This window comes from Oxyura jamaicensis, chromosome 1, assembly GCF_011077185.1.
Source record: "Oxyura jamaicensis isolate SHBP4307 breed ruddy duck chromosome 1, BPBGC_Ojam_1.0, whole genome shotgun sequence".
NCBI classification, from domain to species: Eukaryota; Metazoa; Chordata; class Aves; order Anseriformes; family Anatidae; genus Oxyura; species Oxyura jamaicensis.
In genome coordinates, this window is record NC_048893.1 from 71,649,181 (window position 1) to 71,661,999 (window position 12,819).

General features: G+C 42.8%; 1 protein-coding gene across 6 annotated transcripts in view; it reads left to right on the top strand.

The window, feature by feature from the left end:
• Positions 1–12,819, top strand: part of PHF21B (PHD finger protein 21B) — a 185,669-nt gene that overhangs the window by 156,498 nt on the left and 16,352 nt on the right. For all 6 annotated transcript variants that reach the window (XM_035309830.1, XM_035309798.1, XM_035309819.1 and 3 more), the window contains one exon: positions 9,263–9,314. In XM_035309830.1, coding sequence (XP_035165721.1) covers positions 9,263–9,314 — 52 coding nt within the window. The remainder of the gene's footprint in view (positions 1–9,262; positions 9,315–12,819) is intronic.

Here is a 12,819-nt window from a genome sequence, read left to right on the forward strand (position 1 = left end):
GTGCTTATGGTTCACTGCAAAAGGTGTGTTCTGCCCCTGTGAGGTGTTCTGACAAATTTGGTTTGCATCTTTCAAACCTCCCAGTGTCACAAAATGTAAGAATTGTAGGCATCATAATAACCCAGGCACCTTGCATGGGTATAGCTGTACTTCTCTTGAAAGGTATATAAAAGCTGAAAATATTTTCTTTTATGCTACTGAATATGTAACACCGGATTTACAGGCTGTATATGACATTGAATTAACCTTTAGTTTGTAAGATGGGCTTTTACATTTTCATATTCTTTGTAATGAATCTTGCAATCTCTAGATTGTGTGTAACAATATAGTTCCTTGCATTTGCTGTGTGCCTTATCCCACATTCCCACATGTACGCAGCTTATTTCTAGTCTGAAACACATTAAAATCGCTCAAATTGAGGAAGAGAGTAGAAAGCAAGTTATAAGATTAAATCTCTTTCATGAACTATATTTACTATGTAAACTGGAAATACAAATCAGAAGACAAATGGAATCTATATGTTTAACAGGTGTTTTGGTTTTGACTAGATGTATTCAGATTAACTAGTACATACTTTTGAGACAATTTGAGAAATTATACAAACTGCACTTACTTATAGTGCGGAAATGTTCATATAATGTGAAATCTTAACCTTATTATTCTAATAAGTTAGAGCAAGAAAGTGTCCTTGGCGCTGTAAATTTAAGAGAACTATCACAATATAAATCTTTAATGCAATGTGGGCAATGTCACTCCTTGTGACATTTGAAGACAAAAGTTGGAACAGTGTTGGGGATAAATATTGTGGCTTTTAACCTAGAATATCACAGGTTTATGCAAAAGCTCTGCAGAACTGTGCTTATGAAACCAAGCTTAAAATCCGACCTCGTGTGAATCTTCATTGCCACTGAATGATGGGACTGCATCTGTTTTCATAAAGGAACTATTTCCAAAAGATTATTTATTGTGCAGCTCCTTGGGGGCAGAAAGGCTAGTAGATCCTGCTTAAAAAGAAAATGCTAGAAAAAATAATCCATTTTTCTTTGACCGTAATTTATTCCCCACAAAAAAATACTGAGCAAAAATCTTACAGAGGAATGCAGAAAGAGACCGTGCAACTGGGGACAGATTATGGTATAGCATTCTTAAATTTAATGAGCTTTCCATTGAATTGCTAACTAGTATATCCTGGTGCATTTGGCTCCTCTGACTGTCTTTTTTTGTAACCGAGAACATTGTTCCTACCATGTATACAGGATGTCTTGGCAAACACAATTTTCTGTGTCAGATGCTGAATCTATGCCCTTAAGTGTGATTTTTCATAGATTTGTTTCACAGCCATAAATATGTAAGTCTAGAGTTAATTTCTTTTGTTCTTTGAAAGTAAACTTTAGTTGATTATCATGTATTCATGCAATTAGTGTAATTACAACTAACAGCATAATTAGTGTAAACACGTAATGACATAAATAGAACATGTAATAGAACATGTAATAGAACAATAGAACATGTAATTACAAAAAGAAATGGTTTTGTAAAAATCTTTTTGCTTTGTGAAAAGACATACCACACATTTCTAAAAGCATTCATAGCTGTTTAACAGACGATTGAATTTAAGGCAAAAAGTAACAAAGATACCATGGTATTTTTTTAAGAAAATAAGCAATCTAGGCACTTCTTTCCACACCTTTATTTATCTTCAAAGCACAAAACTGAGGCAGGAACTTGTGTATGTCTCTACATAAATGTCAGTCATGACAGACTGGGATTTAACATATTAAATGTAAAATTCAAAATAAATAAACTAGAAATAGCCAGACCTAACAGTAGCCGGGGAGTTCTGTCTGCCGTTTCTAAGCATATCTGAACAAACACAAAAGACTGAGAACCTGCTGGTTGTCTTTTGTTTCTGACTTGGTTGTTCTTTTGGGAAGCTGGGAAGCTAGCTCTGGACACAGCAGCCCTAAAATATATATTCCTTTTGCATAAACCTAAGATTTCTTCTTTCCCAAGTATCCTTAGACTATAGCAAATCTCGCTGCGCCTGCATTTCACAGCCATTAGTCCTGAATGAGTAGCTATGGAGTGGCTTTCCCAGAAGGAATGGAGGGAGTCACACCTCCTCAACGACAGCCGTTAGCGAGGTGATAATGGTCTCCACCAGGCACGGTGCGCTCTCCAGGAAGTCGGTACACACCCAGACCGACTACCCGTTAAAAAGTGCAGCGGTTCAGGTCACCGGATGCAGGGAGTGTCTGAGCCTGTTGCTGCCATTGGCGGGAGGCAGAGAAACTGTGTGTGTGAGGTGTGAGCAGGTGGATGACCTGGTCCGCATGGTGGCGGAGCTCAACGAGGAGGTGGAGAGGTTGAGGGATATCAGGGAGTGTGAGCGGGAGATAGACTGGTGGAGCAACTCCCTGCAGGGCCTCAAGGAGAGGTACCGGGGTGAGACACCCCAAATGGGGGTGGACCTCCTGCCCTGTCGTCGTCAGGCAGAGGGAGGGGATCTGGGAGTTGAGGAGGAATGGAAAAAGGTCCCTGCTCGACATCGCAGGCGATGCCCTCCCCTTCCGGCCCCACCTTCCCAGGTGCCCTTACACAACAGGTTTGAGGCCCTGGAGATTGAGAGACCGGTGGGTGAGGAAGAGGTAGCAAGTGTACCCAGGAGGATGCCTAGGGCAAGGAGGTCGACTCCACGCCTCAGGACTGCCTCCACCAAGAAAGACAGAAGGGTGATTGTTGTGGGAGACTCTCTCCTCAGGGGAACAGAGGGCCCTATTTGTCGGCCTGACCCTACCCGTAGGGAAGTCTGCTGCCTCCCTGGGGCCAGGGTCAGGGACGTTGCCAGGAAGCTTCCCAACCTGGTTCGCCCCTCTGACTATTATCCTCTTTTGATAGTCCAGGCAGGTAGTGATGACATTGAAGAGAGAAGCCTGAGGGCTATTAAACGAGACTTTAGGGGACTGGGACGGTTAGTGGATGGAGCGGGAGTGCAGGTGGTGTTTACGTCCATCCCTATGGTGGCAGGGAGGGGTACAGAGAGGACACGGAAAGCCCACCTGATAAACACGTGGCTCAGGGGCTGGTGCCAACACAGAAATCTTGGGTTTTTCGACCATGGGGCACTTTACTCGACACCCAGCCTGATGGCCGCAGACGGGTCCCTATCGTTTAGGGGAAAACGGATCCTGGGCCAGGAGCTGGCAGGGCTCATTGAGAGGGCTTTAAACTAGGTAAGAAGGGGGATGGGGCTGAAGCTAGGATTGTTGGAGCTGTGCCAGGGGGAACAATAGCAAGGCCGGGGGATAAGGCAATGGCCCAGCTGAAGTGCATCTACACCAATGCACGCAGCATGAGTAACAAACAGGAGGAGCTGGAAGCCATTGTGCAGCAGGCAGGCTACGACTTGGTTGCCATCACAGAGATGTGGTGGGACCACTCTCATGACTGGAGTGCTGCAATGACTGGCTATAAACTCTTCAGAAGGGACAGGCAACACAGAAGGGGTGGTGGAGTGGCTCTCTATATTAGAGAGTCTTTTGATGTTGTAGAACTCGAGGCTGGGCATGACAAAGTCGAGTCCCTTTGGGTTAGGATCGGCGGGGCCAACAAGGCTAGCGTCCTGGTCGGGGTCTGCTACAGACCGCCAAACCAGGACGAGGAGACGGATGAGGAGTTCTACAGGCAGCTGACAGAAGTTGTGAAATCGTCAGCGCTGGTTCTCGTGGGGGACTTCAACTTCCCTGACATATCCTGGAAGCACAACACAGCCCAGAGAAAGCAGTCTAGGAGGTTTCTGGAGAGCGTGGAAGATAGCTTCCTGACACAGCTGGTTAGTGAGCCTACCAGGGGTGGCGCCCCGCTAGACCTTCTCTTCACAAACAGAGAAGGACTGGTGGAGGATGTGATTGTCGGGAGCTGTCTTGGGCAGAGTGACCATGAAATGGTGGAGTTCTCTATTCTTGGCAAGGCCAGGAAGGGGACCAGTAAAACCACTGTATTGGACTTTTGGAGGGCTGACTTTGTGCTGCTGAGGACACTGGTTGGTAGAGTCCCTTGGGAGGCGGTTCTGAAGGGCAGAGGAGTCCAGGAAGGCTGGGTGCTCTTCAAGAGGGAAATCTTAATGGCGCAGGAACGGTCTGTCCCCACGTGCCCAAAGACGAGCTGGCGGGGAAGAAGACCAGCCTGGCTGAACAGAGAATTGTGGCTTGAGCTTAGAAGAAAAAAGAGGGTTTATGCTCTTTGGAAAAGTGGGCAGGCCACTAGGGAGGACTATAAGGATATCGCGAGGCTGTGCAGGGACAAAATTAGAAAAGCCAAAGCTCATCTGGAGCTCAATCTGGCTACTGCCGTTAAAGATAACAACAAATGTTTTTATAAATACATCAACACGAAAAGGAGGACTAAGGAGAATCTCCATCCTTTACTGGATGCAGGGGAAAACTTAGTTACAAGAGATGAGGAAAAGGTGGAGGTGCTTAATGCCTTCTTCGCTTCAGTCTTTAGCGGCAATACCAGTTGTTCTCTGGATACCCAGTACCCTGAACTGGTGGAAGGGGATGGGGAGAGAGATGTGGCCCTCACTGTCCATGAAGAAATGGTTGGTGACCTGGTACGGCACTTGGATGTGCACAAGTCGATGGGGCCGGATGGGATCCACCCAAGGGTACTGAGAGAACTGGCAGAGGAGCTGGCCAAGCCGCTTTCCATCATTTATCGGCAGTCCTGGCTATCGGGGGAGGTCCCAGTTGAATGGCGGCTAGCAAATGTGACGCCCATCTACAAGAAGGGCCGGAGGACTGACCCGGGAAACTACAGGCCTGTCAGTTTGACCTCAGTGCCAGGGAAGCTCATGGAGCAGATTATCTCGAGAGTCATCACGCAGCACTTGCAGGGCAGGCAGGCGATCAGGCCCAGTCAGCATGGGTTTATGAAGGGCAGGTCCTGCTTGACAAACCTGATCTCCTTCTATGACAAAGTGACGCGCTGGGTGGATGAGGGAAAGGCTGTGGATGTGGTCTACCTTGACTTCAGCAAGGCTTTTGGCACCGCTTCCCACAGCATTCTCCTCAGGAAACTGGCTGCTCTTGGCTTGGACTGGCGCACGCTTCGTTTGGTTAGAAACTGGCTGGATAGCAGGGCCCAAAGAGTCGTGGTGAATGGAGTCAAATCCAGTTGGAGGCCGGTCACTAGTGGTGTTCCCCAGGGCTCGGTGCTGGGGCTGGTCCTCTTCAATATCTTCATTGATGATCTGGATGAGGGCATTGAGTGCACCCTCAGTAAGTTTGCAGATGACACCAAGTTAGGTACGTGTGTCAATCTGCTCGAGGGTAGGAAGGCTCTGCAGGAGGATCTGGATAGGCTGGACAGATGGGCTGAGGTCAACTGCCTGAAGTTCAACAAGGCCAAGTGCCGGGTCCTGCAGCTGGGGCGCAATAACCCCAAGCAGAGCTACAGGCTGGGAGATGAGTGGTTGGAGAGCTGCCTGGCAGAGAAGGACCTGGGAGTATTGGTTGACAGTCGGCTGAATATGAGCCAGCAGTGTGCTCAGGTGGCCAAGAAGGCCAACAGCATCCTGGCCTGTATAAGAAACAGTGTGGCCAGCAGGGCTAGGGAGGTGATCGTCCCCCTGTACTCGGCTCTGGTGAGGCTGCACCTCGAGTACTGTGTTCAGTTTTGGGCCCCTCGCTACAAGAAGGACATGGAGGTGCTTGAGCGAGTCCAGAGGAGGGCTACAAAGCTGGTGAAGGGTCTGGAGAACAAGTCTTATGAGGAGCGGCTGAGGGAGCTGGGCTTGTTCAGCCTGGAGAAAGGGAGGCTCAGGGGTGACCTTATCGCTCTCTACAGGTACCTCAAGGGAGGCTGTAGCGAGGTGGGGGTTGGTCTGTTCTCCCACGTGCCTGGTGACAGGACGAGGGGGAATGGGCTTAAGTTGCGCCAGGGGAGTTTTAGGTTGGATGTTAGGAAGAACTTCTTTACTGAAAGGGTTGTTAGACATTGGAATGGGCTGCCCAGGGAAGTGGTGGAGTCCCCATTCCTGGAGGTCTTTAAAAGACGTTTAGATGTAGAGCTTAGGGATATGGTTTAGTGGGGACTGTTAGTGTTAGGTCAGAGGTTGGACTTGATGATCTTGAGGTCTCTTCCAACCTAGAAAATTCTGTGATTCTGTGATTCTGTGAGTCAGTCAGCCAGGATGTCCGGGTCCAGTGGTCAGAGCGTTCTCCTGGGACATGAGCTGTGTGGGTTTTGTCACCCAGAGGCTGAGGAGTGCCTGGGAGAATGGTCCCCTGTTCCCTTCTCTAAGCCAGGTGCTGGTGAGGATGGAGGCCATTAACTCCCGAACTAAATTGCTGCCTGTCTGGTAACAGGGCCTCTCCCACCAGAATGATTTCTGCAAAGAAATTAAGGAATTACACAAGGGAGTGATCCTTCTGTGGAGCAAATGTATGTTTTTGTTTTGTTTGTTTTTGTTTTGTTTTTGTATTGTTTTTTGGTGTTTTTTTTTTTTTTTCATTGGTATGCTTTTTTAGGTTTTTTTTGGTTGGTTGGTTGGTTTTGGTTTGTTTCACTTAAAAGTGTCTTGAGTTCAGCACAGAAGAAGCAGTTAGAATTGCACAAAACTTTTTGCATTTTGGTTTGTGTATTACTAAAATTTTACGTTGCTGGCAGCATTTTTGTGCACATTCTAACATTCTTTTACTTAAAATAAAAATTACTGCCAGGAATGCTGGTTATTTAGCTAACAGTGATTTTAATCCTATTTAAGAATTGACAAGAGAAACACGTTGCTATTGTGGACTAAATGCTAGAGTTGAACCTGCATTGAAAAGAGGGAGAAATCAATCAATTTTGTGGATTCCTGCACAGAGCAGAAACAACACTGCATTGCCACTTCTCTGTGATTCTTGACAGTAAAGCTTTGCAGCAGAACTAGTATTTTGAGTGGAATCCAATGAGCTGCAATAGTGTGAAATAGCAAAACCCATGAAAACAAATATGCTGTTAATATAATGTGCTTGTTAAAAAGAATACAGCTTCTATTAGGATTTTTAAAAAGGAAGCATATTTCAAATATCTATAAAACCTAACTCTTCATGTCTTTAATAGTAAGATAATTATCAAGTCCATTTATGAAAGCTCTTCATAAGTACGTATGCTGTCATTACATTTAATTAGATATGTATTCAAATAAATTTAGTATAAAGAGAGGAAATTTATCAAGCATGCCAGTACTGAAATAATTTTAGTTTAGATGTCAGAAAATGTATGCTCCCTTTACAGTCTGATTTTTGGGTAATATAGGCAATATGTGCTCCAATGGGAACATACAATCACACATAAACCATTCCAAGTTTCTGATTCTATATCTAAATGCTACTATGACTTCTGCCTAGAGCACTGAGACATCCTGCCATAAAATTACTTCTAGCGGGGGTGAAGTGAAGCTTGTAATTCTACTGAATTGACAAATTTTCTTCTCAGATCTACACAGTGGGTCTCTGATCAAATACTCATCTTTCCCTTCATGTGTGGAACCCCCACCATGCCTAGCTGGTGTTTTAGACATATAAGGAGTGAGCATTAATGAAATCAAGGTCTGATGTGCAAATGTACATGTGTTTGTCATTACCACAGTTATGGAAGGCAGAAATATAGCATGAATGTTATCTAAATTGCCAATGATGAGATTCTACATGACCATTTTTCAATCTACAGGAAGAATTACACACTAGGAGATAATGGAATGACAATATTCCTATTTTATGACTTTGTTAGTTCACCTCCTTGATGTACATATTTTCACAGATGTAAGAAGAATAAGGATATCCAATCCTGACCCTCTGACTTATGAAGAACCCACCCCTTAGCTAGATCTTTTCATCTATAAAATGAGGATGTGCTTACTTTCACAATTTCACTATGTGGAAGTCAGAATTGCAAAGGAAATGGTACTTCCAATAACTTAGTAGTTGATTTTACAATGGGCTGAAATTAAAAGTTGAATCATCAGGTTTTTCACAAACAAGAAGGTCAAACTAATTTTGACTTGGAAGTGTTGAAATATGTTCTCCTGACACTTCTCTGACTGAAACAGAATGTTTTGACAATCTACCGCTTAAACACTCAATTTTAGTTCAACCTAAATCTACACATTTTATTTTGGGTGAGTATGATAATTACATCTTCCAACAGTCTTTGGGTGCTTTATCACAGTTGGATTGTGAGTTTTGCTTGCTGGATTCCTAATAGATTGTTTTTTCTAGCCAGATTGTCTCTTCTATGGAATTGCACCTTGTGAAAATGCCACTAGATGTGACGCAAAACCAAGTAGTTTGGTTCAGTTTGGGCTTCGAACTACACAACAGAATTTCAGTTTTCCATTAAAAAAAAAAAAAAAAAACATGAAATAAATCTTCAGCAAAACTTTTTCTTGCAGGAAATGTAATTGGAAAAAAAATCCCTATGAAAAATCTCTGACAGAAAATGTAGAGTCTGCTCTAGTAATTGCCCTATAACTGCACAGGCATATTTTAAAGTTTTGTTAGCATGCAGATGTGGTTTGTGTGTACACAGTGTACGAAGAATTCTGAGTCATTTTTTATATCACATTCCTCACTGTAAAATGAGTTCACCACTGTCAGTGGGAGATGTTTGTTAGCTTCCCCATTGAGTTAAGATAAGGGATCAGTGGACCCCTTCACAGTTCATGCATGTGATACTCTTTCTGTAACTTGGGATGAACAATTTCTGAATTATTCTTTTTTTTTTTGGGGGGGGGGGGATTTCAATATTCTTCAGGTGTCTTGTTAATTATTAACAGATATATAGCGTTGAAAAGTTGAAAAGTTCAGTGAAACTGTGTCGTATCTTCTCCATATAGCTTGCTTGTATCCAATAAAAACAGTGTCAGACAGTAATAATAATACACAATTGCTTTTCTAAAGAGTGGAGTAGCAAAGCAACTAGCAATATGAAATTTAATTGGCTGGATTTTGGTCATGCATTATATACAATTAATAATCATACATCATTGGCTTTCTAAGTCTCTGAACTGTTAAAGCTTATATAGTCCTACAAGTAGGGCATGACTGACCAGTCATATCTGAAGCAAATTTTCAATTTGTTCTTCATACTGCTATGCATTCAAGTAATAGACATTTCTGAAAGACCTTACTGGGTTTATTCTGTCAATGCCAGATTATTTACTTCTACCAGAATTGTTGTAGTAGAAAATCTAATGCATGTTTATTTCTTTCCATAGAAAATTGCCTTCATGGTAGCATTAGGACTGGTTACAACAGAACATTTGGAAGGTAAGATGGCATATGTTCTGCAGTTCAGGTTTTGAGTGAAATCTTTTCTCTCTGCTGCTCCACAGCTAAATGGAACTGCTTTAGAGTTCACCACATTCTTAGATACCTTGCTGACTCAAGAGTCTGAGTTATTTACAGCTTGATTTCTTTTTAATAAGGTTTATTGTGCTTCTGTTCCTTGGTTTTAAGGGGGGCTGTGAATTCTGGAGCATCTTAATTATAAAGTCTCTGCAATATATGCAGCAAGTTTTCTGGTGTTTTGCTGCTTTTTTTTTTTCCCTCTCTCTTTCCTCTTTAAATCTGTATTTTAGAAAAACATTTAATTGTCCCAGTGACTGAGAATTTGAAAGCAGTTTAGAGAAACTTTAAGCCATCAGCCTGTTTAATATCTTAATGTTGATGGTTTGAAATGGAAATTAAAAAGCTACAGCAATTTTAGGAGAAGATTTATAATCCAAAAAGTGCAAATGATGACTGGTTCTTGTTTTCTTTGTCTAAGGAAAATAGGAAATCTGAAATTATGTTGAAGTGCAAATTATGCTTACAACAGAGAGAACTTCATTTTGAATAATTCTTTGCCCTTTGATTTTATTGGAACTAATAAATTGTTTATGTGGATTTAATGCTTATGTTCAAAACACCAAGTACTACTCTATTCTGTTATACAGTAAGTGCAGAGGTGAACATTTTGAATCTAACTGCTATAATACTAATCCTGCAGAATCAATTCTTCCAGACAAATTCACTTTTTATATTCCTACTACTTTGAAATAAACGGCTCCCACCAAGAGCTATTTACTATGGAAAGGGTATTTCTTCATGAGTGTTGGTGATTGCAACTGCCAAAAATACCTTTATAGCTTTTACATGCTAACAGTTATTATTTTAGTGCTATGTCATATTTACGGTTATCAGCCATTGCTGTTTATCAGGAAGGAGTGGTCATTACATAGTTCAGTTTATTTTACTACTTCTAATGTATTCCTCAGTTTTACATTTTTTTGGAATTAAATTGTATCAGAATTGAGTCATTAAAAGCTTATTCACTCAGTATCATTAATCAACAGCATTACTGCATTTCTTCATTTTATTTGCTAATTTTGTGGTGAGGGACTGTGATCCACTTCTGTATGGATTTCTCCATCAGTCCAGCAGCCCTTCCAGCTAACTTCCGGAGGAGGATCTTTCACCTTACTGGGAAAAGAGCTCTGTTCTGCAGGGCCCTTCCACTGATGTTCATTACAGGCCTCATAGAATGAGCATACAGAGTGTTATATTGTACATACATTATACAAACATTAGCTTATTGAAGCTTCGCCTCCAACATAAAGCTATCTTCAAGATCATTAATCTCTATCAAATGTATTACCATTTAGTTTCTTTTTTTTCTGTTTTGGTTGTATTTTTATAATTAGTAAACTAAATAATTCTGTGATGTCGTTTGTGGTTGTGACATAATCTTTTTCTCTAGGATTGAAAACAAAAGATTTAAAAGAAGTCTTTAGTTCATGTCTTTCTAGAAACAAACTTCTTAGCTAAAGAAAAAAAATGAAGTATTTCCATTTAGCTTGTTGGAATGTTTTAATCAGTTAAGCCAAATTACTTATTTTTACTTTTTTAAGTCCTGTTTGGATAAAGGAAGAGAAAACACACTCAATACTTTTAATCAGAAGTGGCAAGTAACAAAGATAGCGTACCAGTCTATGCCTCTGGTCTAGCTGGTTGTGATTATTTACAGATGCACTCCTGGATGTACGTACTCCTTTTATCAGAAGCATGGATATTTTTTGTTCATGGTTTCCATAAACGAAGTGCTGACATTGTGCCCTCCCTTCCTGATGGCTGCATAAGGTGGAGTACATCTAGTGCTATTTTAGTTCATTTCTCCATCTCTTTTTCCATCTATTTTCACTGCAATTGCTTTTTCCCCCAGCCAGATTTTATTTCTGCACCACAGTGATGCCTCTTTCAAAGCTGTATTCCAGGTCTACCACATGTGTGAGTCAGGCTCCATCAAATATTCCTGTTGCCTTGGTGAGAGCATGTACCAAAGAAATTATCTCTTTAACCTGGGACCCAAAAGGACAGAGAGCTATAGATCCATCACATGCTTCTTGTGAAGACAGTCAGCCCAGTTATGCACCCCAACATACAGAAAGCTCTGCTATGTCAAATCCTTTGTTTCTTTTCCCAGACCAGTGGAAAGTCCCAATCTTGCATCCTTGTGATAGCCTCTGAAAACGAGTAAGTCTGTCTGGGCAGTCTGTCTGTCTCCAGCTTCTTCCCTCTGCTGTGGTGAGTGCTGAGATGCTGCAGCCCCTGGATGCACTGACCCTGTAGTTTGGGTTACTGCTACTGGCTGCAGAAACCACGGCTCTTGCTCACGCTGTTGAGACCAAAGTCAAAAGTCAGCACAGCTCCACTTCCTCCATTTCTTTGCCAGCATCAAGGCACATGGGTTCTTCTTTTGTGACATCTCTGACACTTCTGGCCTTGAGCACATTCCACTTGTAAGACCTGACATGGAGAACAATAATCTTCCTTCCCATGGCTTTGTGGCAGGCTGTTGGATCCACACGTAGCACTCATCCTGCTGCAGAGGCCAGATTCCCTTCACAGGCTGCCAAAGGATTTGGAAGCTCCAGGATGGGAATTTCTTCATAGCGAGAAGAGCACATTGTAGGGAATACTTCAGTGGTGGGGCAGAAGTATTACTCATACAATGGCTTCCTGTTTGGAGGTTTCATGGCACTGAGGATGTTAACGACATGCTGGCAGTGGTCTCAGGGATGGGGTTTATTGCACTTCTCAGTGCAGTCTCAGATTGCACGTTTTTTCATAGTGAGATGCTGCACAGCTCCAGGAGTTGCATGGCGGCATATGTCTGTCTCATGTCAGACTGTGAATCAGACCTGCCTGTACTCTTTGAATTGTCCTAGGGGAGACACCTGAGTGTGAGGTGACATGTTCCCATGCCAGTGGGAAAACCCAGCAACATAAGTAGTTGCTCCTCTGTTTTTCTTGTCTATCCAGTTTCTATCTGCTACATCCATCACTGCCAGAGTGGCAGCTTAGCCAATAGTCCTTTGTGAATGAGAAGTTTCAAATCAGTATCTAGGAACTCAGGGCTGTACAAAATCAATGCAGATTGTTGGCCTTGTCCCTAAGGACACTGTGTTCAGGACATGACCAGCGATACTCATATCACATACTGTGGCACACGACCCTTTTTACTCTGTGGAGAAGTGATCAACATTTGGAAAGGGTGCCTGGAAGCTAGAACTGTGTGTCAGGAATCCAATTCCCGTGTATTGTAAACATCCTGAAAGCTGGACTGTATCTTACTGTTGGATTGCAAATGGGAGATAGTGCTCAATATCCTTGAGACCATTTTCTGGCCCAGAGGACCTTCTGGGATGGGCCTCACACATTGGCAAAAGATGCCAGACCTTCTGCAGAACCAGATGGTGTCATGAGTTTCTGTTGGGTGTGCTCATGGTCCTCT